Below are 24,415 nucleotides of genomic sequence, written 5' to 3' on the forward strand. Positions count from 1 at the left end.
TACTTGTGGGATGTGTCGAGAACATTGCACCAGACGTCCAGCAATCATCCTAATCGGTTGCCCGTGCAAAAACTTCAGTTATTAGTAAGCATTTGTGTTCTGTAGTTTTTGCATAAACCTCCTGCCAACAAACAACCCTCAAGACAATCTCTTGCCCATTTATAACTCTTGGTAGAGTTTGATATATAACCCCACAACATTGTTGCTACAGTATTTCAAGGGTTGCTCGCTGTACTACGACTACAACAACTGTACAAACTGTAATCACAAACGTATGCGCTTGTTTTTGTCATTTTGAAGACAAACAGACACAAATACACACGCACGCACGCACACACTGTAAAAAGGACAGTAGAAAATTTAAGAAAAAAAATACAGTAAAAAAAGACAATTATAACTTCAAATAAGCAAAATGATCTGCCAACAGAGCCAGAAATTTTTTACTTAAATTTACCTGTAAGATTTTGAAAAATAAGAAACTAATACTTATGCCCATATCAACCACAGCAGTCTTGAAAATAGTATTATTAGACTAAAAACAAGTATTATTGACTTTTTTTTCAAGCTGAAAGATATAGAACTATTTTCTTAAAATACATAAGTATTTTTTTTATGCTTGGATAACTTTGCCCGAGTGTTAAGCATGGAGCATGTTTTATTGTCTTTGGTATGACCCAGCCAGGCATTGAATTCACAACCTTCAAGTAGGCACTCTACCACTATAACACTTAGTTGATACTGGAACGAGGAAAAATGAGCTTAGTAAATATAACGAAACAAACCACTTAAAAAGCTATATTGCACTTTTGTCGGATTGTTTTTTTATACTTGTATTTTTTCCCTATTTATCTTATTACTAGATTATGCAAAATTTTAAAATAAGACATTTCAATTTATGAAACCTCAGTTCAGGGCTTTTGATGTTGTTTAGTAGTCATCTTAAAATGTGGAAAATGCTTGTTTTAGGCCTCACAGTTCTTAAAACTAATAACGATAATTAAGTAATTAAAACAAACACAATGATTTCATTTTAAGTAAAAAATAACTTGCCAAAGCAAAATAAGCAAATTTAGGTTACATTTCAGAAATGATATCTTACTTAAGATTTCCGATTTTACAGTGCACCAATGCACGTCTGTATACAGCGCTATGTCCTAGTAGGAAGGACACTTTTCCTGGTGGAATGACAAATAGTTTTTTGCCTGGAGAGCTGCACGGTGAGTTCTGACAGGTGAGTCTATGGGCTGTCCTCTGCTCTTTGACTTTGTGCGCGGGACAAGGACAGAACATCCACTGCCCATTTCAACGCACTGCCCCCTGGCCTGTCATAGGTTCTGACACCTGTCAATCAAGGCTGATTGATGCACTGTGAAGTGCACAGGCAAAGGTCGCCTTGAGCCCTGGTGATAATGAACTCAGTCCATTACATTTGGGGCCAAATAATTGTCAGCGGTACTCAGAAAGTTATTGCTTTTTAAAAAAAATGATATATATACGAGTGATTCAAATTATGTCCTTTGGTGCTTTATCAAAGGTTTTCAAGTAAGGCAATCAAAATATCATAATATCGTATCGTAATTACCAGTTTCTTGCTGTGAGTGTCACTGCTTTATAAGGTACTGATACCATGTTACCACAGGAAGGTAGAAGTGTCGACACGGACCGTGTAGGCATCTGGACACATTATCAGAGTAACAGCAGCTTCATTCTTTTGTTGGATGCTACGCAGCATCACTTCAGCACAGCAGGCAGAGGTTCGAAAAGCACAGAGACAGAATCAATGATAAAAAAGCGTTTTATCTTCCTAAGATGAGAAAAATTGCTTCACTGTGGGGTAGGCTGAGAGTGGGCCAGAGTTGAGTGGAAACTGGGTAAGGTTGAAGTGGAAACCAAGGGGAAGTTGGAGTCTCAGGGAAAGGGCTTTCAGTGAAATCCCGCCAAGAGAAGGGGTGAGGCTGGAAGAAGCCTTGATTGAATCCTTTTGGGGGAGCGACAAGCAGAGTACAAAAGAATGCATCTTGGGTGAATACAACATGAATTTGTAAAGCACCTTTCCACTCTCAAGGTTCTCAGCCATTCATACAGTAATTATGTGGCATTATTAGCAGAAGTATTATTTAACTCAAGTATACTTGAAGGGCAGGAGGGAGCATGCAGCAATCTGATATCTTGGCTAGCACTGTGAGCTTGTTTTGTGAGATTTAATTTGAGCAGTAGTATGCTGAACTGGTCCACACTATTTAGCAGTGGGTGATGGTATCGCAAAAACTCTCCAGTGAAGGGATATTGTGATTTCCTAATGTGGTAGAAATGATCATTTGAAAATGTAAACACTTACAGGGATTTTTTAACCTCACAAGATGATTCACTCGAGGGAGTTCTTTACGTTATCAATCTGGGACTTCACTCACTCAGCAGATCTTTTCGGAAAAGGAGGGACTTGCTGTACAGTACTTAGAGCCAATTGGATAGTTCTTGAACCAAAACAATATTTGTCTGATATATAGGGAGTCCTCGAGCTACGTCGTACGCGATCTACGGCGTTTCGACTTAACAGCGCCCGTGCCTCGTCCGCACCTTCTTTTTCATTAATTTCCCACAGTAATCACGCCATTTTAAAGTTGTGTTGTTGTTACTTCCAGCAACGGCCGTCCATCGAGCAGGTCGGCTCACCTTTCACATTTCCGTGTTTAAGTTTCCATTAGCTCCACTTTGCCGTCCGTCAGCAATGAATGTCCGTACGGAAATATGAAATATTGGTTCCGCCATCTTCCTGGTGACGCAAATATGTTTTTTTAAATTACTGTACAGGGTTTTTGAACGGGTAAATCCAACTTAAAAGTGCATTGTGCCATTTAAAAAGGTATATTAAAGCTTTTTCTACATCACGCATGCTCCACCAATGCCCAGATGACTACGAAGAGCCCTGATTGTTTTACTCTGACTGCTCCTATCAGCTTTTATCTTCCCTTTATAGTAGAGTGTGCGAATCCTCGCACTCCACAGTTTATTTGGAGAGGGGCGGAGTTTTTTCTTACCTCATTTGAAGTCATGTCTTCGTTTGTCAACTGTGGCTGTCGCTTTAAGATCGTGCACGTACTCGCACGCGCACCATGAACGAGCCTGACACAGATGCTGCAGTTACGCTTTGGGCCAGAGGTGGCAGTCACGAGTAAACAAGTGACAAACTGCACAAAGGTCCTTTAGATAGCCAGCGTAGGAACGGAACTCGCCCGTAACTCGAGGACTCCCTGTATTTTGTTCGCTAACCGAGATTCCAGTTTATCCATCTAATTTTATAACATTTTGTGATTTTTTTTTTTTTTTTGTAAAAAAATCATTTATGTTTGTTTCCACTAATTCAATCATTGTCATTTGCATGACAGCCGTGCAGGCAGCGTGGGGTACATTCCCAATTCCCACTTAGTGGCAATGTGAATGTGAGTTATTTTATATATTTGAGGCCTGAAATGATTACCGACCAATCCAGAGTGTAGTCTGTTCCTTTCACTCTGAGTCATCTGTGATTGGTTCCAGCTTTCCGTGACCTTGAACGGGATTAAGACGAATACAAAAAATGATGTGTGAATAGGGGAAGACTGGTTGACTTTCCCCCCCAAGTTGCAGTAGTAAAAAAAAGTATTCCTCTTCGTTCATTATGTAAACAAGGGCGAGCAAGTGTACTGAGTCCCTGTAATTTAGGTGTCAGTCCTGCAGATATGATTTGATTCCTTAATAGCCTGTTATATTTACTCTCAATGTTACATCAGGCCGTGCGTGGCTTTCTGTGGTTGTGCATGATTTGAAGTGTTATGGCGCTACATTAGCAGCCGGTGTCTCTTTCAAATCTCATTTGACTTGTTAGGGAAAAAAAGTGCCAGCGCAGCCACTCTACAGAAAGAACAGGCAACCAATGCTGTGGAAGAAGCAGCCCCACTTCACTTGCCATCACTGGCCGGGTTTGATGCCTGCTATCTTGCGAGTCTTCAAAATGAATATTTAAGGCCTGCTCGTGCCGTTTCAAGCTTGCAAAAAGTTGGTAACAAGACAGTTCGATGCAAGAGATAGCAAAGCTGTCGTGATGTAAAGCAGTGGCCCACTTGTCTGCTTGCCGCTCATTCAATCCATTTGATGCTCAATTGCTTTTGTAACAGGAACACAGCAATGCTATAGTTCAAATAGCTATAGCCATTTGCACACCTCCTGCAGCCCTCTCTGTCACCTCTTCGCTGCCTCATCCCACAAAGATGTTATTGTTTTATCTCTTAGTCTGTTGACGTCTCACCAAGGTGGGCGGGAAGTGCTCTCACTGCTTCCTCGGTAAAGGTCATTGAGTCATAGATGAATTTTGTTCATCGGATGATTGACAGCTAATTTTCATCAAAGGAGCAGCCGTGGGCGAGGAGTCCCAGAGAGCCGGTGGGGTGGGGGGGATCTTGGGGGGGCTCTCTTACCTGAGTACTGAGCTACTGTACTCACTCACTTATTGCCTGTTCACGTGGCCTTGCACTCTGCACTTGGACTCTAGTCAAGCTATTTGGTGTTGTTTTTATTAGAGAAGCTGTGTCAGATTTGTTAATTTTTTTCCTTTGAGCAGAGGCAGTAATTCACACATAGTTGGGCGGGGGGGGGGGGGGGGCATTAAAAACATTCCCTTGTATTTCCATCAGGACAGAAATCTGTTACTAAGTCAGTGTGAGACATAAGCGTTGCAGCACTTTTTTATGCTTTTATCTTAATTTGATTCAGTGGCAGTGCAATGGTAGCCAGGTTTCATAAGGCATGCGTCAACATCCCGAAGTGCCTTGATGGTCGACAACATCATTAGACTCCCTTTACTTTGTGCCACAAAAATGATGAGACACAAAATCACTGTCATGGGTCATTGGTTAATATTTGGAGTGTCACAGAGCAGCAGGAGGGCTAAAAAAAAAAGTGGGCTATTGGTGGCACATGGGAGCCTCTCGTTCTCACATTTCTGGTCTGAAGTTGGGGCCCAATATGTCCCTGTGTATAAAAATGCCCAGTACGCTGCCTCAACTCTTTTCAATCAAGGCCTGCTGTGGAAGACATATTTGTTATATGTTACTAATTTAATAATTTAATAATTTAACAATTTAATAATTTAATAATTTAATAATTTAATAATTTAATAATTTAATAATTTAATAATTTAATAATTTAATAATTTAATAATTTAATAATTTGATAATTTAATAATTTAATAATCTAATAATCTAATAATTTAATAATGCACATATATTTATTAGATGCTAGTTTTATTTTTCAAAACATTTTCAGGAATGTCCAACATCAAATGCTAAAGCCACTTACTGACAGAATAATTATCTAAACATTAACCTATGACTCAATGTTTTACACCAGAGTTTACCAGAGTCCTCCTGTTCAATATGTTTGAAATGTTTCCCTCCTCCAACACACCTGATTCAAACAATCAGTGTTATCAGGCTTCCGCAGAGCTTGGTGATGATCCGACCATATGAATCAGGTGTGTTGGAGGAGGGGAAACATCTAAAACATGCTGGAATGGGGCACTCGAGGACCAGAGTTGGTGACCCCTGTTTTACACTGTATAGCTTTTTTTTTTTAACTTTTGATAACATTATCAATTACTATCAAATTAAAATGACCTAAAACAGGGGTCAAACTAATTTTTGTCACGGGTCATATTGTACTTATGGTTTCCCTCAGAGGGCAATTATGAAATGCATGATCAACTTATATTATCACATATACCAACAAATTGATGGATTGCTAGATTTGAAATCAGAAGAAAGTAAAAAAATAAAAATAAAAGTAAGTTAAGTTGCTTTTCAATTGGGGATTGGTAACAAAAAATTGCTTAAAATAATCTCAATTATATAGTTGTGAAGACTATTTACAATTTTGGATTTAGCAAGAAACATTACATTAAGTCAACACACGATTTGCCACATAAAATGAAGTAGCAGGCCAGATCTGGCACCCGAGCCATGATTTTGACACCAGTGACCTAAAAGAAACAATTCCAAACATGTTTTACAGTCATCTACTCTCTCATACAAATATAGTTGCAGCTTTAGTTGTACAGGTTAAACAATGCCAGTGCAATGGGATCTGTTTATGGCTGAGATCTTATTCTTATTTAATCCTGTGAGTTTGTTTGAACAAAGATGTAAGTGGAATTATGTGGATGTACACATGTGCCTTTGCATTTTTATGCGTCCATAAGCAGCAGATGGGCTTGAGCGTGTCTCACAGAGTCCCTGCGCATGGAGGGCAGCGGTTCGACGTGTGCATGCTAAATCCTTGTGTTGTTCAAGCCGTGTCAGTTGCAGCTTCCGTGATACAACGCTTATCTTTTACCAACTGTGCGCCTTTGGAGAGGGAAACACGTAAATGATGCACATGGCTGCTGTAAATAACCATGAGCTCAGGAGATCAGTAAGAAATTAATACCATACTGAATATTATGAGCTGTCCCTAAAATAACCCATAGTTACTTAAAGGTGACACAGTACGCTCGTAAATAACAAATCAGTCATTGATTAGAATCATATTGACCAATGTGTTTTAAAGTCAGGAAAAGTCAGCTTTTATTTCATTATTATTATTATTTTTAATATTATTATATTATATTACTATATTTATAATATTATAAAGTGACCTAATTTTGCTCATAGTAATTTAGTGAAGTTATTTGTTGAGTACAATTAACAACATTACACCCAGATTCCAAGTAAAAAATTATAATATATATATATATATATATATATATATATATATGTATATATATATATATATATATATATATATATATATATATATATATATTTTTTTTTTAGATCATTTGAGTAGCACAGCTTATTTGATGGCTTGTGATTATCCATCCTCTTGTTCACAGTACAGAAGTTTTAAGTGGGTTTTAGGTCTGGAGGTTGGCTTCTTGCAGAGATGAAAACATTCAAACTATTGTAAATCTTTGAAGTTAATGATGAGAGGTCAGTTGCTTTCCCCGCCCCCCTCCTTCTCAGGTGAGCAGGGAGGAAAGGGGTGAGCATGCATACCCTACACAGAGAAATTTGAGATTTAGGCACTGCGCTCCAGTATTGACTGTATGCCTTCTTGCTATGTTGAGTAATGTGCACTATCCTGAAAAAAAATCAAATCAAAAATACTGTACCAGCGGGTAGTGAGCGCCCAAGGGCAACATGAGTAGCCCACGGGTCTGTTCTAAAAATTGTGCATCAGTGACGGGACACTAACTTACTAAGCAGAGTTAAAACAGAAGAAGAATGCTTTTATTTATTTATTCATTGCTTATTATTTAATGTTTTTATTTATGTATTTATTTATTTACACATGGTATGCATGTTTCATAATGTACAAAAAAAGTCTATATTTTGTTTAAAAATAAAATGATTGGGTTCAATTGAAATAATGATTTATCAAAAAAGTTTTTGAGCTTCAATTATAGTTGAGATATTTTAGAGCTGTAATTTTAATATTGTGATCTTTTGCTCACAGTTATCATACATATGTTTGCTTCACAACTTAACCGTAAAATATGCCATACTTATATTTTCATAAATATGTGGAGAAGTAAAGCTTGGTCAAGTGTTTTTTTTTTTTGGTGTGTACTTGCTGACCATTTTCTATATGAAACATTTAACATTACGACCCGGACACATGAACAACACAGCCTTCAGCTCAGCTTCTTATGTGAAAACCTCCTTTGGGCATACAACTCTTTAGTTCCCTCGATTTTCTCAACACCAAAAACATTTGAAAAGGAGGAAAAACAAGTGCAACAGTAAAACTCTTGCCAAAGGCAATGCTCTTGAGAAGTTGCCTTGTCGCAGCTTGACATATGTTCCTATGTGTCTGTACAGATACATGTTTAAGACATGCATCTTGTCAGATGTGTATTGGCACATATGAGTGCATTTGCTGTGCCGTGCTACTGTGAGTTTTGAGTCTTTGCTGTAGTGCTTAGAATGAAAGACTTTGCATCTGCCTATTTTCTGATCTGCAGATTAGCCTGCAGCTGACTGCCCGCTCCAGTGCAGGATGAGCAAATACACACCTTCCAGCAGCCTTTGTTAAATGATCACTCGAAATCAGCTTCTTTTCCAAAAATATCCTCCTGATGGTACAGCAGTTTTCCGGCTATAAGAAGACGGAATTTGAGGCGGGTTTGATAGAAAAACGGATCTGTCTGATGTGCACTATCCAATTGTTACGCGCGGGTAGCACACATGGAGGAGGGGAGGGATGGAATAAGTGGGCACATTGAACAAAACGAGTGGACAAACTGGACATGGGAAGAACACGCAACATTACACGAACACGCAACATGACACGAACACGCAACATGACACGAACACGCAGACACTACACCTCACGAAAAAGAAGACAAAATGGAGCCACCGCTCCCGAATCACCGACTGTCAAAGTGCACGCGAATGAATAGTGACTGTCCGAAAAAGGTGATAATGACAGTTATGGCAAAGTTCCTAAGATGTTGTTTATTGTACATTCAATACCAGTAAAATTAACATCCATGTTTTGTTTTGTTTTATTACACATTAAATAACAGTGTAATGAACAAGTCGTTCTGTGAAATTTAACACATTTAATTAAATAACTCTCTAAAATAAAGTTGTTTACATTTGCACTGTATTTTATACAGAACATTTCTGGTAACGACAGCTGCCTGTTTTTCCCCGTTTTTGTTTTGTTTTTTTACAGTACAGTGCACACTTGCTGTGTATTTTGTAAGATGGCACAATAAAACAGAAAGTTTGTACTAATTATGAATGCTAGTCCTCAGTGGATTTTTTAAGAGAGAAAATGGTCATTGATCCTTTCATGCATAATGTGAGGTAGTGTGGCCATAGAGGTGAAATAGGGTTAACACCCGTCCCGTAAATAACAGAATTGATCCTTATTTAGTCGTTAAATGTGTTCTGTATTGAAACAATATGGAATGGGGGTTGTTCCATATTTTCATTCATAGAATAAATCTGACAATAAGGCATCAATTATAAAACACAGGAAACATTCAAGCCACACAATCGATTTAGCTGGAATGCGGGATACGCAGGAGCCCCGCTCTGGTCTTGTGTGTACCTGGCTAGCTGCTGCTTTCACGGTTGCCTGAAGTGGAGCCGCACAACACTTTTTTCCCCCCTTTTTTAATGTCCACCACATCCACAAAAGAGCAAATGTTTGCAGAAATACAAAAGTGACCTGGAAGAGGCTCAGCCTTGGTTATACAGCGTAAATGGAGATGATCATGAAGCTAATTGTAAAGTGTGTTGGCGAGTGTTTACAATCGCTCATGGTGGGCTGTTTGACATCAAGCGTTATGCATGCAGAGCAACACTGCAGACACGCGTGAACACAGAAGAGCCATGCCTTGGTGTCACAGTGTTTCTTGACTCAATCATCTCTGAAGCTGATACGGTATGACATATTATGCTATTGCTACAAATGATTTAGTTTCCTATCTGTTTGTGCTTTTGCCACAATAATATGCCAGTGTATGGACAGAGTTGACATTAGCAGAGTATTGTCGTCTGATTGTTTAGGATGCTTTAATTGAATTAAGATGGAATGAACAATCTTCTACCTAATATCTGACCATTTTTTTAACACATTATACAAATATAAAATTGTGATGAGGAACTGTGAGATTTCGAAATATATAGCTTATATACAGTCCCTAGATTAAAAACCTCCAATCATATATTATTATTCAGTGTCAAAAAGTTAACATTCTGAATGTATAAGGTAGCGTTAGTGATAATTACATACATATCATAAAAGAGGCATGTGGGATCCTCTTCTCCCCTTGAGGTTACTGCAGCTGGAGTGTACCATAAAGTCAAACACAATATCTGCTACAATGGGGCTGACTGTGCAGATGAACCTTAATCAAAAGATTTCACCTGATTCAAAAATTCTCATTAAAATAAAGAATCTATGTATAGAACAAAGTCATACGATGTGGTTAAAGATGTCCTTATTCTCAAAGCAGTGGGTGATGTTCGCAAGAGCTTGAAATGTGGTAAACACCCTCCCAACAGGCTGATAGTTAAATACTTGAGCCCCAAATGTAGGGTCAAAATGCTTGATTTCATTGAGAATAGGGAGGAGTCTGCTGCTGGGATTGTAGCTCACGTAGCGCAGCCTGTGGACAAATTTGCATCATTATTTGATCAAATCAAGGTTTTAGTGCAGATAATACAAATGTGAATTATGGATCACAACTCTGTCTTCACCAATGTGCACAATACAGTGAAGCAGGTTCTTGACCATCTCACTGTAGCTGGGTTCAAATATTATGCTGAATGTCTATGCCTTCTTTTCCACATCTGCCAAAAGGAGATAAAGATGCAAAGAGTCTTATAGCTTTTGCGATGATGCTAAAAACATTGACACAAAAAAAAATGTATCACTGTTTTGGGCGTACCAGGTCGCACATGTGGGGGCCCACCTGACTTGTGTTGTCATGACATATTTTTTGACCGTCTCTCTGACAGTACAGTCTTTTATCTCAGGACTATTAAGTAAACTTCTCCAAGCATGCAATCAATTGTAAGGGAAGATGTCTATTAAAACAGTTGAGAGACAGTTTTATCGTAGAACGGGTCGCTATAAAATGCTTTGGCATTAGATTTAAGAGTGAACTGCGCTGTGCTCTCTTGATTGCCTTTTTGGTAGCCACATTCACTCTCTTTGTTCAACTCAGCTTGGCTCTGACTTTCAGCTGCACTGATGAAGCCCTGTCAGGTTTAGCCGTGATTGCTGACACTTTTGCGGAGTTGGATCGAGTGTAACTTTAAGCTGTCAGCTAAACGCCGGTGCCTTTTTAACATCTCTCCCACTTTCCCCCTCTGTGGGCTGACACCTCTTTTCCTTCCCCTTGGGCTATGTGATGCTTGGCATCCAGAATGCCTTGATTGTGACTCCTCCGATTCAGAAGAGGTCTATATACAGACTAAAGAGAACAGGTGCATTGACTTAAAAGTATCTTGGGATTGCGATTTATTTTTTTATTTTTTTTCTGGAGGAAAGTACACTTTGATTTTAGTTTAGCTTTCCTATGATGTGTAAATGCAAAAAGGGAGCAAGGTGAGTTTTACTCCAAAACACCTTGGTGTTCCACTATAGCTCTCTGATATCTGTTTTGTAGGATAGATCAATGTATCGAGTTACCAAGATTCCACAGAAAATACATTTTAGTGGTCTGGTGCATGAGCCACAGAAGAGCATATGAAATTCTGATGACAATCTGGATTAGGTGTGAATACAAGATTGTTGTTTATTGAGCAGTAGAATAAAATGTTCACACTTCTGTTTTTCGACATCATCCCAAAATATATTATATATTATAGTAATATATAACATTTGTAAACAGTTATAGGCACTCATTTTATTTTTTATTTTTTTTACACAAAAATGAAATAGAAGCAGCTGGCCCAAAATTACATCAAACCATTCTAGAAAGACTATAACACAGAAATATAATTACCGGTACATGCACACATCTGCAGGAAGGAAACCATCTGCCACATTTTCACAACAAGAATAACCAGCACAATTTAATTGGACAGCATTACATCAAAGAAAGAAACTGGCTTGTGAGGGGAAGATATGTTGTTTCATTTTCATTCTGACTTGCAATTTATAATACAACACATACAAGATGAAAGCAAGGTAACGTTATTATTTTTACTTTAATCTAACCTTTTTATTATTTTTTATTATTATTTTATTAGGAAATTTACCTTTCTGTCATACTGCAGTTTTATTTTAAAATCTCACAACTAACACCCACAACAGCATAACAGAACACTTGTTTATTCAACATAACCTTTAAATCACTTTTAGAACAGCAAATGTACTTGACAGATCAGTTTCACTTTTTCTGTTTACGTTACACTGCCTTACACTTACACTTAACAAAGCACAGTCTATCGTTGGTTATGAAGCTGATAAAACACATAATGTAAAAAAAAAAAAACATTCATCAAATAGGATGTCAAGACAGCCAATGTAGCATCTGGGACAGCCTTTGAAGGCAAACAACCGTCTGGTTAATGTATTGCGAGACAGGAGCATTAGCTCTGTGGACTCAGCATGCATGGATCAAATCTTCTGCTAGTATACAAAGTCGGCATCATTATGTTGTGCAGATGAATAAAGATGTCGCTCTCCCTCCACAGAGTGAAGTTGAAAGAAGGAATGACGTTCCTCGGGGCCCGTCCCGGCAACCCCACACAGTGGATCGTCAGCCAGGATGTGAGGAGTGAAGGACACCGTGTCGTGACCCTCCGTTGCCACAGGAAGGAGTCCAGCTTCGATCTGGAGAGGTTAGCACAAAACATTAACTCTCTCTCTCTCTCTCTCTCTCTCTCTCTCTCTCTCTCTCTTTCAATCTCTCTCTCTCTCTCTTTCAATCTCTCTCTCTCTCTCTCTCTCTCTCTCCCCCTCTCTCCCTTACTCTCTTCTCTCTCTCTCTCTCTCTCTCTCAAACCAAATGGTCAAGCAACTTTTTGGATAACTGGTCACATATAACCCAATCGTTTGCTTTTCCCGTGAAACTTTTTTTGTTGGCCATTCAGGCAAATGACATAGGCTACTGAATATGTGTTGGGTTTCTCAAAAGTGGCCCGTTTAAAATCAACAGGAGGACTTCATTCAAAAAATTTCCGAACCACTTATCCTCACTAGGGTCGTGGGTGTGCTGGTCATATTCATTTTAAATAGCATTTACTTAGTGAACTGCCAAAATCAAACCGATTGCTGGTTACTTACGGGGGAGCTAGCGGGCTAGCTCTGCACCTTGTAAGTAAATATTTAACTTATTTTCCATCACAAATCACCCAAAGCTTTACTATTTAAACACCATATTACCAATATCATCTGCTAAACTTGTCACTGGGAATAAACAATTAAAACATTCTCTGACTTGAGTGCAGGCAGCGTGGGTTCAGTTCCCACTCAGTGAATGTGGATGTCTGTTTTTATGTGTGCCATGCGACTGACTGGCAACTAGTCCAGGGTGTAGTCCGCCTTTTGCCAGAAGTCATCTGGGATAGGCTCCAGCATCCCGCGATCCTGACCAGGAATGTATGGATGGACCTACTGTTTATGCTCGCCCAACGACTAATTGTTGCAGTGGGAGGATATATGCACGCCCCTTCACATCTGCACAGCTGACTTTGCAATGTAGATTACATTATTTTTGTTTGTCATTGTTAACTCCATGTTGGTTAAAAAAAAATCACAGTCTGGTCACATACAGTACATAGTAGTAGATAGTACATCTAACAAATCACTGACTGCTAATTTGCTAAAGAGACCAATATGACTTGTTGCTGCCTTCCTTACATGTGCCGACAGGACAGAAGATGAGTGCTTTTATTATTAGCACATTGGATCAATGTGGGACAATTCAAACCTTGCTTCTTGCGCGAGACAGGGTCGACCCTGCCCCATTTACTATTTATTTATTTATATAGGAAATTGAGTTGATCCCATTTACTCCCTAGGTGTCTTTAATTGTAGGAAGAACAGCAGTCTACTAGTCTTTGTGTAAAAGAGACACATTTAACGAGTGGTTCGAGAGCCCGCGCACTGTTACGCTTCCACAGTTTAAACTGACGTAATGTGAAAACCAAATACTTAAGAATGCGGATGTGTCATGAAAAATTGTGATGATGTGGTGAGTTATAGTAAGTTCAGCGTGCAGGGGATGCAATTTGATTGTGTCGGTCTCCTGATGTGATTAGACATCCTGTGTGATGTGATTAGACATGCTGCATTGACCAGAAATGATTATAAAGCCACAGCACATGACACTGACCAATATGGCGCTGAATGATTCAGGCCTGAAACAAATAAGCCAACAAAGAACAAGAAAATTAATTCGACATGACATATCTTTATTTACACAAACTGCATTGTGACGTGTCAGTGTGACTCAGCTTTATACACATCTCAAACCTCAATTTATTGACTTGGACTGTTACATCTGGAGCTAAATTTCTTCCCTGAGAATGAGTCATGTTTGAGGTTAAAGTTAGGATTGCTTACATTTTCTTATACAAGGGCTGACTGCATTTGGAAGGAGCCTGGCCAGCACATGACTCCTTCTTGTCCGATGTGATTGAATTCTCATTGACATAAGAATAAACATGTTTTCACCTAAAATGTCACAAACTCTCTGTGCCAAGTCAAATTTGTCAGTGGGCTGTGATTTGTGGTCGTTGTTGGCCTTTACACCCCTGTGGATGTAATACACCAGGCCTGGGCATGACATTGAGTGGAGCTGCAGCATCGTGAAACGCACAGAAAGAAGCCGTCAGCAAACTGTTGAAGTGAGCAGCAACCACTTGGCAGTCTGCCTTTACAATCCATTCTCTAGTTGTAGAGATAATTCTCTGTGCTGTGTTTGGACCTCATCACCCTTGGTGACCCATTGTACATGTGTGCTTCATTGTGCCGTGTAATTATTTTGTATTGATTGGAAAGGAGTCTTATTCCAACCATTTAGGCCATTTACGGTGGACTATTCCTTAATCCCTACAGCTGTCAAAGTCACTGCCGAGAGAAAACCAAACCTGTCTCGTGACGGCTATACAAAGCCCGGTGCTTCACTTTCTTTCGTCTTTCCCTATTTGATCCCAGTCTTTACAATGAGGCTTTTTTAGAAGGGGATTAGGCGCCGCTATCTCATCTGTCGAGCTGTCATGGCTCCCTCCTTAAGGATGAAAGGATGACTGGCTGTGTGGAAGTTGTATATTGTAGGTCAAACAAACTTGGTTGAGTTATTTTTTTTTTTATTGTAACCATCAACCAATACCTCTGTACACTTGAATAACATTAGACATAGATGTGATTAAATAGAACTAGAACTAGCGATGTCATGTTTTAACCCATTCATTTTTGTGTTCGTATTGTCATAATTTGTGACAGATATTAAAATAAATCAGTTTATTTACTTTTTGGCACCTGCTGTTGGGGAGCCAGCCACAAATAGTTATCAAAAGTGGAACGAAACAGTGTATTCCGTTCAAAAACACACATGTGCCTTTTAAATCGAAGCTCAAGAAGAGAATTTAAAACTTTTTGTGTTGTTTTTCAGAATCACCACATGGAAAGCACACGCCCATTTAGGGATTCAGCCGAACCATGGTGAACTGGGCTCAACTGCATGACTTAGTTAAAACATGACTAAAAGTAACAGCACATAAACAAAAAAGCAACAATGATAAACAATAAAATCATCGTTTCAAGGGGTAGTGTATATTATTTAGTGTCATCTAGTGGTGAATTTATAGAATGCAAAATTTTTGAAGCACCAAAATGCCTGAGATGGCGTGCAACGTGTATCCGGTCTTGCCAGCGGTTATTCGCAAAACCTGTTTCCATAGCCAAAATTTGCATTTTCCTTTTTTGGATTAGGGATGTAACGAAAATGGCAATACCGTAATATCGCAATATTAAAACTGCCACAATATATCGTCGTCGTCATGTCACAATGTCACCTCTGGTTGCTAGTTTTTTAGTGCAGTTTAATTTTCATACAGCATGTTTTGGCCCTTCTATGTTTAAAATCCATGCTATTGGTCAATTAAAGGGTAACGTAATATACTTGTGAACCGAATCACTATGTGGAGGAACTCAATATGTGCGTGCTTTAGCAGCTGCCTCAATATTAAGTGTTATTAAAGATTATAGGTTGTTTATATGCATTGCTGTAATGTACAAAAGTACAATATTGTTTTTTTTAATATGAGCTAATTATCGATAATATCGTATCATGATGGTTGGATATGGTTACATCCCTATTTTCAATACGGTTCAAAATCTACTCACTCTAAGTGTAAAAACTTTTTGCGAATTTTGGGCCTTTTTTCGAATTTCTAGCGTTTCCATTCCGTTTTATTTTCGCATTTCTTGAAAATTTGAATAAAAATGCTAGCTGCTAGCACCACCAGAGGCTAACAAAATGTATTTATTTTAAAAATGTTCTCCTTTGGATATCCGTAGCAGAAAAATGGCGGTGAAATAATAGCCTCCTGTAAGGCGTGGTGTGACCTATGTAATAAAAGATAAGAAGAGCTTTTTGCATGTTATTGACATTAATAGTGGGTTTTTAAATTAAAATAGATGAATTATGAATTCACCACTAGATGGCGTTAAGTAGTACACAGTGTCCCTTTGAAAAAGCTTTTTGTGTGTAGCTTTGGGAACCCATTTGCACATTCAGGCCACCCACAATGTGGTATTTAAGTGAAACAAGATTACATGGTGAGCATATCTTGGATTGTTTGGTCTTTAAATTGCCATTTGACTTCGAAGGGCAATGTGAGCTGATACGTGCTTAACTTACTTACACATCAAACAGGATGCCTCAGGGTGGGTAGCTGTTAGTGGCTGAACTAATGACACCAGCTAGCATACGTTGTACTATAGTTCATCAGTAATGATTTGTTTATTAGCAGACACGTGCGCACACAGAATATTCACACACTCTGACAAGCCCAAATGATGCTGAATAATTGCTTTGGGGCAGTTAATAGGACCCTGGGTGTAGCTTATGTCACCCTTCATCCTGCAAGCCACCGCCACACACACACACACACACACACAATTGAACAGATGGGTCACTGTGTATAGGTTCATTCAGTAACTTAAAGCTGCTCCAATGCCAGTTGAGCTAATTTGGTCATTCACAGCTGATGCTTTATGCCACACCGTCCTCGTTCGAAATAAAGCTGGTGTGCACGTCACTCTTTTTTGTTCTTTCTGAGGTGCTAAGGCTCAGGTTTTGAATTCAATTAATATCCAGGCACAGTTTAGACTAACAGTAAATTGTGAATAACTGCATATAGTCATCAAAAAGCATTATTTATAATCTCACTGAATCTGTTCTCACCACTGCAGATACTCGGATCATCCTAATACACTCGAATGCATATTTCTCTCTCTCTTTTGCCTCTCTCCCTGAATGGTGCCATTGAGCCCTGTAAAGGCACTCCAAGGTCATTGTTTGTTCAAGGACTGCTACAGCGTGCAGACTGGTTGTGCTGCTTAGAGAAAGAAAAGAGAGTTCAGGAAATCCAAACAATTCATTTTCAGAAAATGTGGCGAGCATGTACTAAGAGGCACGTCTTGTTTTGATAAACTACGTATAGTTTATCAAAACACTCATTTGTATCTATACTTTATCAAATGTAATCACAAACTTCACTGGATTGTGCTTGCTATGTGTTGCTTTTTCTCCCTGTCAAGTTGCAGAACATCACTTTCGGCTTCATACTTCCAGTAATGTTATTTAAATATGAAAGTTAAGGGGAAAAATATATATTTAGTTAAACAGCAGACCTGCTAATAAGCTAGTTGAGAAATAATAATACCCAGCATATCTTTTTTTGTTGTTGACAAGTATACTGCATGTCTACGCTGCAATTTTTCCTATTGGCATAATGACACATTTGTTTTCAGATGATACCGAGCTCAATTTTGCTGTCAGCTTGCTTTGTCCAGTAAACTTATCGGTGTGGTGACGTATCAATCACTAAAATATTTTTAACCAGTCATTCAATTTACACATGATTTGGTAGTAAATTATTTGAAGCAACATAAAAATTGACGGGCCGCTTTGGAGCCGAAAGAGGTCTCGAACAAATAGACTACATTCACATCACTTACCTCATTGGATTCGTGTTAGTGATCAGTTCCGCAGATTTGATGAGGAATCCTTCGCTGACATTGTTCACAATCAATTAGGATCTTGAAGACAGCAGCATTGAAAAAAGATAACTGACCCTGAGCAATCAACGTGACTTTTCTCTCCCTTTGAGGAGTTAGGATTATGGGCTAAGGTAAATTTGTAAGTTTTAAATTTTTGTTAAAGGATAGATAGCTCAAGAGATTGTGATAAATTGTACACTCGCTTTATTATTTTGTATTCACAAAACCTAATAATTAGCATTGCAGTGTAATTTCATAGTGTGAAAAAACATACAGTTTTCTTTTTTGGTAATGCCAATTATTGATTAAAATATATCTTTCAACTTGGGCAGAAAAGCATAAATTTAGGGCCTGTACAGCACAAACACCAAATTGTGTGATTTTGTAATCAGATCACATGCCTGTCACGTGAAAAAGGAAAGCAGCTGAATACAGCTGAATGGGGGTTTTAGCAATCTGCAATCACACATATTCAAATCTCACAAGGGCAAGGGGTTATTTGCTACTTGTCATTCTGTAACATGGCACCATATTAAATGTTTGATGTGTATAACGGGATTAGCTCTTGCTAAGAGAATGAGAATGAAAACATGAGATTCCCTGTGATGATTTCTTTTTTATACATCAAACATCTAAATAAGTCTTTATGGGAAGGGACAAACTTCCTATGTGTGGTGCACATATTATTGGCTGGAGTGCACTCTAGTAGATTGAAAAGTTCACTTTGTCACCATTAAAGGCTGGCCCATTCGAAACAAAGGCAGTCCTGCTTCCTCAGCATGTCGTAAGCTATAAGTGGAGTCCTCAGTAAATGTGCCATGTCTGGGTCCTAGTAGTTCATTAAGAGTGCCAAGGTGCAGATGGATTTCCCTGGCGAGTCACCACTTCATTAATCGCCCACACCACACCCAGCCTGGCACAGCGCTTTCCTCATTACAGCCACAAAAGTGCTGTCCACTTCCGAGGAGGCGGGGCTCTTTTTTGTCTTTCAGCACGGCCAACAGTAGTGTACTAATCGAAAATGCATTACTCTTCCTGGGAAGCAAATGTTTAAATCACTTTTATGTGAAAACTATTTCAAAGTAAGAGAAGTAACAAGTGAGCTTGGCCAAGACCTTACAGTTTCTTTCCCTCCATTTCTGGTTCCAAATATAAAAAGACAAAGCAAACATTTTCTGCATAAGATGCGGTACAACAAATAGATTCATAACATTCATACAGGCTTGTACCAATCTTCCCTGATAATGGAATGTCTTTACTGAAGCAAAAGTGAGGAATTGTTTTTAGAATGTATCTTAAGTCCTTAATGCTCAATTCAGATTTGCTTCCTGGACCACATTTTTCTCTCCTTTTCATCTTTTTTTTAAGTGAACCATATCAGATATCACTGTGATTTCCTTCCTTCTATCAGCATGAGAAGTAACCCGAATGAGCTTACAGACAAAATGCAAGTAGACGACTATAATTCCCTCAAGTAAAATAAGCATGACATAGATACCAGTTATTTGGGACTGTGTTCACTTATTTGTCAGTCAATTTTCAAACATATATAATTGTTGTTGTATTAACAAATTCATGTCATAATTTAAGAATGATTGTGCAATCAGACCTTGTTTGTGACAGCTAGGATTTGACGCGTCATTCTTGGAATCATACTTGAAGCCACAGGCTAAAGCGTGAGGAAAAAAGAACATGCAATTTGCATTTTAAACTCCACATGTCTTGGTTGCTTTTATTTGAATTAAAGCAGAGGTTATAGGATTTAATGGTGCAATCCCTCCAATAATAAGCACAGTTTCTATCTTGATGTTTTGAGTGGGAGAGGGGTAAAAATATCATTGGGGTGATCAAATGGGCTCGTCCACCCTCTGTGTTTCATAATTTAGGCCCACAACAACTCCAGAGGGCTCAACAGCAACACCTGGTTGTTTTTCCTCAGCAGTTATCTCATAGTCTAAAGTCCTTCCTCTTGAACCACAGCCAGTTGCTTCTTCATTCCGCAGCCTCTGAAAGTGACTTCACTGTTTGGCATAAGGCCTGTCATTTCACCCCCATTGTTTTCAGGGGCATGCTTGTGGTCATTGTAACAAACCTTCCGCACCCAACTTCTCCAGGGAACACCATGGCAACCCAGTTTTCTGCCTTTGCTGCTATATTTTAGCATACTTTAGCTGTTTCGGCTTATGCACTTCTTCAATAGCAGTTTGTTGTTTCAAACACAATCTGCTTCTTCCTTTGGTCGTTGAATCGGTGGAGGCTGATGTCTGTGGATCTCACTCTGCTTCATTGATCCTTTCTTCCTTTCCTCAGTCTTTCCTTTGGTCTCTTGAGATCTCTCTAATTTGTTGGAATTTACATGTTTCTGGGGTTGGTGAAAGATTCTGGTTGGTAACCCGGTTGGTAGTAGGTGACGTCTGGTCGGTGCTGGATTTCACTTTTCTTTCTTTTCTTTGATCCTTCCTCGGGTCTCCTGACAACCTCACGACTCGAGCTGGATTCTGAAGTATTCTTTTTAGGTGAACGGTATGGGATTTGTAATAGGTTTTAGGTGAATTAATGAGCACATACTCACACGCACGCACATATGCCCCCCCCCCCCCGCACAATCACATACTCAAAAACATAAAAGAAAAAGAAAAAAAAAAAGAGCAATGACGATGCCATGTCGAATCGGTAAGATTACCGAATGAACAATACAAAGCTCTCTCTCTCTCTCTTTCAAAAAGAAGAAAGAAAAAAAAGAAAAGGAAAAGCAAGTTTGTGGTCAAGATGAACTTGCATTTGCCAGTCACTCACGGGCGTCATTAAGGAGGTTTGAATTCACCCTTAGAAATGTTCAACAAAAGGGATGTTGCTTAACCCTATAAAGCAAAACGTATCATATATTAAATACAATTTTAAGCCCTTTTTTTCACGAGTACGTATAATATTTTTTTTCCCATCAAAACCCTGACTTATATGATCTGACACATGCATTGCAAGGATAATCCATTAGAGGGCAGTATCACCCAGCTGATGGCTTTTCCAGTGACCTTACAAGATCTAACATTGCCAGCAAGCTGAATTCTCGCGTCTCATGATATTTGTGAGTTCTCAAACTCCGGAGAATACATCTTGTACCGCTCCCGCTGATAAAGTTTGCATCCGACCTTTTTCAGGTCGGACCAATCAGGCGTGGTTTAGGGCGGGACAAAACCAATAAGTGCCGATGGCGCGGGGGAAATAAAATGAAATTAACAGACGAATGGACGCTGCAATTGATTCTGTTCTCGCAAAATTACTCACCGCTTCCTTGTTGAATTTGAACAGCAAGAAGCGCTTTGTGCAGAGAGGCAATTTGTGCATTTTTATCTGGTAAAGATGTTCGTGCTCCCCACCACACCACCACCAAGACAAGACGGAAGACAACATTTGTATCCGTTACCTTGATTGGTCAAAACAAACGTGCAAGAACGATCAGCTCGAAGTATTATACAGCAAGTCCCTCCTTTCCCAAACGGATCTACCGAGTGAAGTCCCAGATTGATAAATGTGAAGAACTCCCTTAAATGAATCACAATTATCAATCTGGCTTGTGGGGTTATGCAAGATCATCCCAATTGAGAAAGGAGAGAAACCTATACTTACTAATAATGGGAAATGGGAAACTCCTCAACCCCTCGCCTCTCCTATGGTAGTGTCACATATTTGTGACGTCATAATGCGCGCGACCTCGTGTTCACAGAAGATGCATCATGGTGGCATATCAGTCGCCAGTGTGGGCTTTCTTTACTGTGTCTCACCAAAATGTTACCCTCGCAGTTTTTTGTTGCATTTTTAAAACACGACTGTTTTGTTTTAAAGAATATCTTTGAGATATCAATAAAATACAGCTTCATGTTGCTTTACACAATGTTTCAATGTATTTGTACATGCTAAACTTATAGTAGGACTCAAAAATATAGTTGTATTCAAGTTCATTTTGCAAACAATTATCGGCTTACTTATCGGTTATCGACACTGGCACTTTCACCGGCACATTATTGGTTTATCGGTATCTCTTGAAAATAGCATTATCGTGCATCCCTTATTCAGAGTGACACAAAAAACAGAATACCGGAGCCCGGTTTGTCTGGCAGTACAAGGAAAGTAAACAGGTGAAGCACGAGCTACTATTATAGGCTATGTTCTGTGTTCAGAAATGTATTTGAGTGGATTGCTCTGCCTTCCGCAGCACACAAGGACGATGAGACATCCGCTTAAAACCTACATTAAAGTTGTTCTTTTTAGTTTAAAATGGTTTACCTTAAGCAGAATCCTGTGTCGCATTGTAGCCATGATTACTGCTGCTTCTTCTACTACTTATTCTTTTTCTTCTTTTAAATGGAAGACACAGAAGAAGAACTTCTACCGGAAGCCGCATAAGCAATTACAGCGGCGGTATTCTTCGTTTCGCATTTTAACAAGTTACATGTATTAAGTGTAACAAGTGTTTAGAACTGTGGAAACTGCATGGGGCCTTCATAATGGCTTAAAAGAGGCGTTTAAAAAAAACCCTCACCCTTTACTTCGCAGAAATTCACCTATCGCGTGTGATCATGGAGCACGCCCTCCGCGTAAAGTGGAAGGAACACTGTATAATCTGAAAAGCGGATGCCACATGTTCCTTGATCACTCCACTGATTCTACACAGTGTCCTGTTTTCTACTTCACAAAGGTGACTCATTCTTTCCACTTAAATGGCATTCCAACTGATAGTGACACTGGGCTGTTTAGCACACAAGTTTCCTAAAAGATTTCTCTGAATTGCTTGTTGTTGGCGTTCGTGCAGCGAATGTTGTCAGTACCATGTGCTAAACGCTTTTATTTGCAACAGAGGAGAGACAGATTGAGGTTTGCATGTGTCCCTAGGAGTTCATGTGTTTCAGATTTATTAAGGTTTATGAGAGAATATCCAGCTCTCAGAGGTAGAGGTTAATCCTCGGGGAGATTAGATTACTGCTACCAGTGTTTGGAGAGCTGCTTTGCAAGTGATTATATTGTCATTTTTTCCCACATAAGTAAACATACTCTTGCAATAATGACAGTCCTTTAGTAGAAGACAGCAATATAAAACAACTTCATATATTTTGTTTATGGAATGTTCTCCTAGAATTTAGTACTGCAGGTGTATTTCAGTAGAACAATATGTTATTCTATTTAAAATTTTGTTTTTTTGTAATGTGTACTACATACCTTTTCAAAGGGTTGTTGAGAAATGTCGTGGTGTTATTTTGGGGTAAGACAAAACAAAATAAGTTACTGATCCCCAAAGAAAGAGATGCTGATAAACCGTGCTCATGCACCCCGACAGCTCAAGGAAGGATTAATCTGCCACGAAGACAAACGGCATGTTCAACGCTTGCCTCGCATTCTTGACTGAAGCACTTGTGCTCGGTGACACTGACATCCAATCCTATTTCTTCCCACTTCTGTCATTCATAGTCTACCAGATTTAAAACAGCAACAACAACTCTTTCGAGCTGAGAACACCAGAGATGCCACACTTGGCAGCCCTCTGCTACAGCCTCCTGCTTGTTGAGCAACATTTACCAGCTCTGACATGCAATCAGAGCATGTGTACACCTCAGCAGGCCAAAAGAGGCGATGAGGAGCGAGAGCCTGAGTGACTCAGTGCAGCAGGACCAGTGGACTCACTCCAGATTAGATGTGACACTTTGTACATGTTCACTCTTACAGCGTACACACAGTAAACATCTAAATGCACACTCATATCAGTTGTCCTTGTGAAGGTCACAACCAAAACATATCCAATAACTCACGAGATTAACAATGACACTACACTCACTGCCATCCACATTGACACTGATGCAGGTTGAGGAGCAATTTTATACAACAGCACTCACAGGGTGGAGACGTGCCAAGGCTTGAATATTTCTCACCTGCAAAATCAATGCGCGCTACCATCTGGAATCTTAACTAGGGGGCTTTACATAGAACGTACAAACATTTTTTTTTTTTACCAAAAATAAAAATGGTCAAGATAATGAGCTTGGTACGGCTTCTCAAACAAAGTTTATAAGTACTCTGACCAGTGCATGTACATAAAATAAGTCTACCTCAGTAGGCAAAAAAATAAAATAAAATGACATGCATAAGTACCCTAATAGCAATATGTACTGAGTGTCTCAACAATTAAAAAAACATTTCCAGTTCAATTTAAATGCGCAATTTGGACGAGGCAGTCAAAACTTGGTTTGGCATTATAGCTTCTCGTGTTCATATACGTAGGCTACTAGGTTTTCACCAGCCAAAAGGCAGGCAAGTATCATTAGTGCGTAGGGCTGGGAAAAATGTCAAATAAATAAATAAATACAGACAGATTCCTCTCCATAGTCTCTGTCAGTGGCAACAAAAAAAAATCACAGTGCCATCCAAGTGGCTGATGTTAAACTATCGCGACATTCTAGGCCCTCGTCGTTAGTCTATCATTTTGTGATCTGACTCAACCCTTCAACTCTCTCCAAATCAGTGCTCAATCTCTTGCAGGGACTGGTGGGCGGCTGCCACAGTGATCCACACTGTGCTGAATATGTAAATGTAGGCCGTTAAAGCTCTCTTGCTTTAATTATTCTTCAAATTTCATGTCTGAGTGCTTCCGATT

At 39.1% G+C, this 24,415-nt stretch overlaps 1 protein-coding gene across 4 annotated transcripts in view; it reads left to right on the forward strand.

Moving 5' to 3' along the window:
• The window catches only part of LOC147174011 (transmembrane protein 132C), a 132,402-nt gene that overhangs the window by 44,578 nt on the left and 63,409 nt on the right, over positions 1-24,415 (forward strand). For all 4 annotated transcript variants that reach the window (XM_086076499.1, XM_086076500.1, XM_086076501.1 and 1 more), the window contains exon 3: positions 12,234-12,380. In XM_086076499.1, the coding sequence (XP_085932625.1) occupies positions 12,234-12,380 (147 nt within the window). The remainder of the gene's footprint in view (positions 1-12,233; positions 12,381-24,415) is intronic.

The sequence above is a fragment of the Leptonotus elevatus genome, chromosome 5 (assembly GCF_054856555.1).
Source record: "Leptonotus elevatus isolate MCC_2025b chromosome 5, RoL_Lele_1.0, whole genome shotgun sequence".
Lineage (NCBI taxonomy): Eukaryota > Metazoa > Chordata > Actinopteri > Syngnathiformes > Syngnathidae > Leptonotus > Leptonotus elevatus.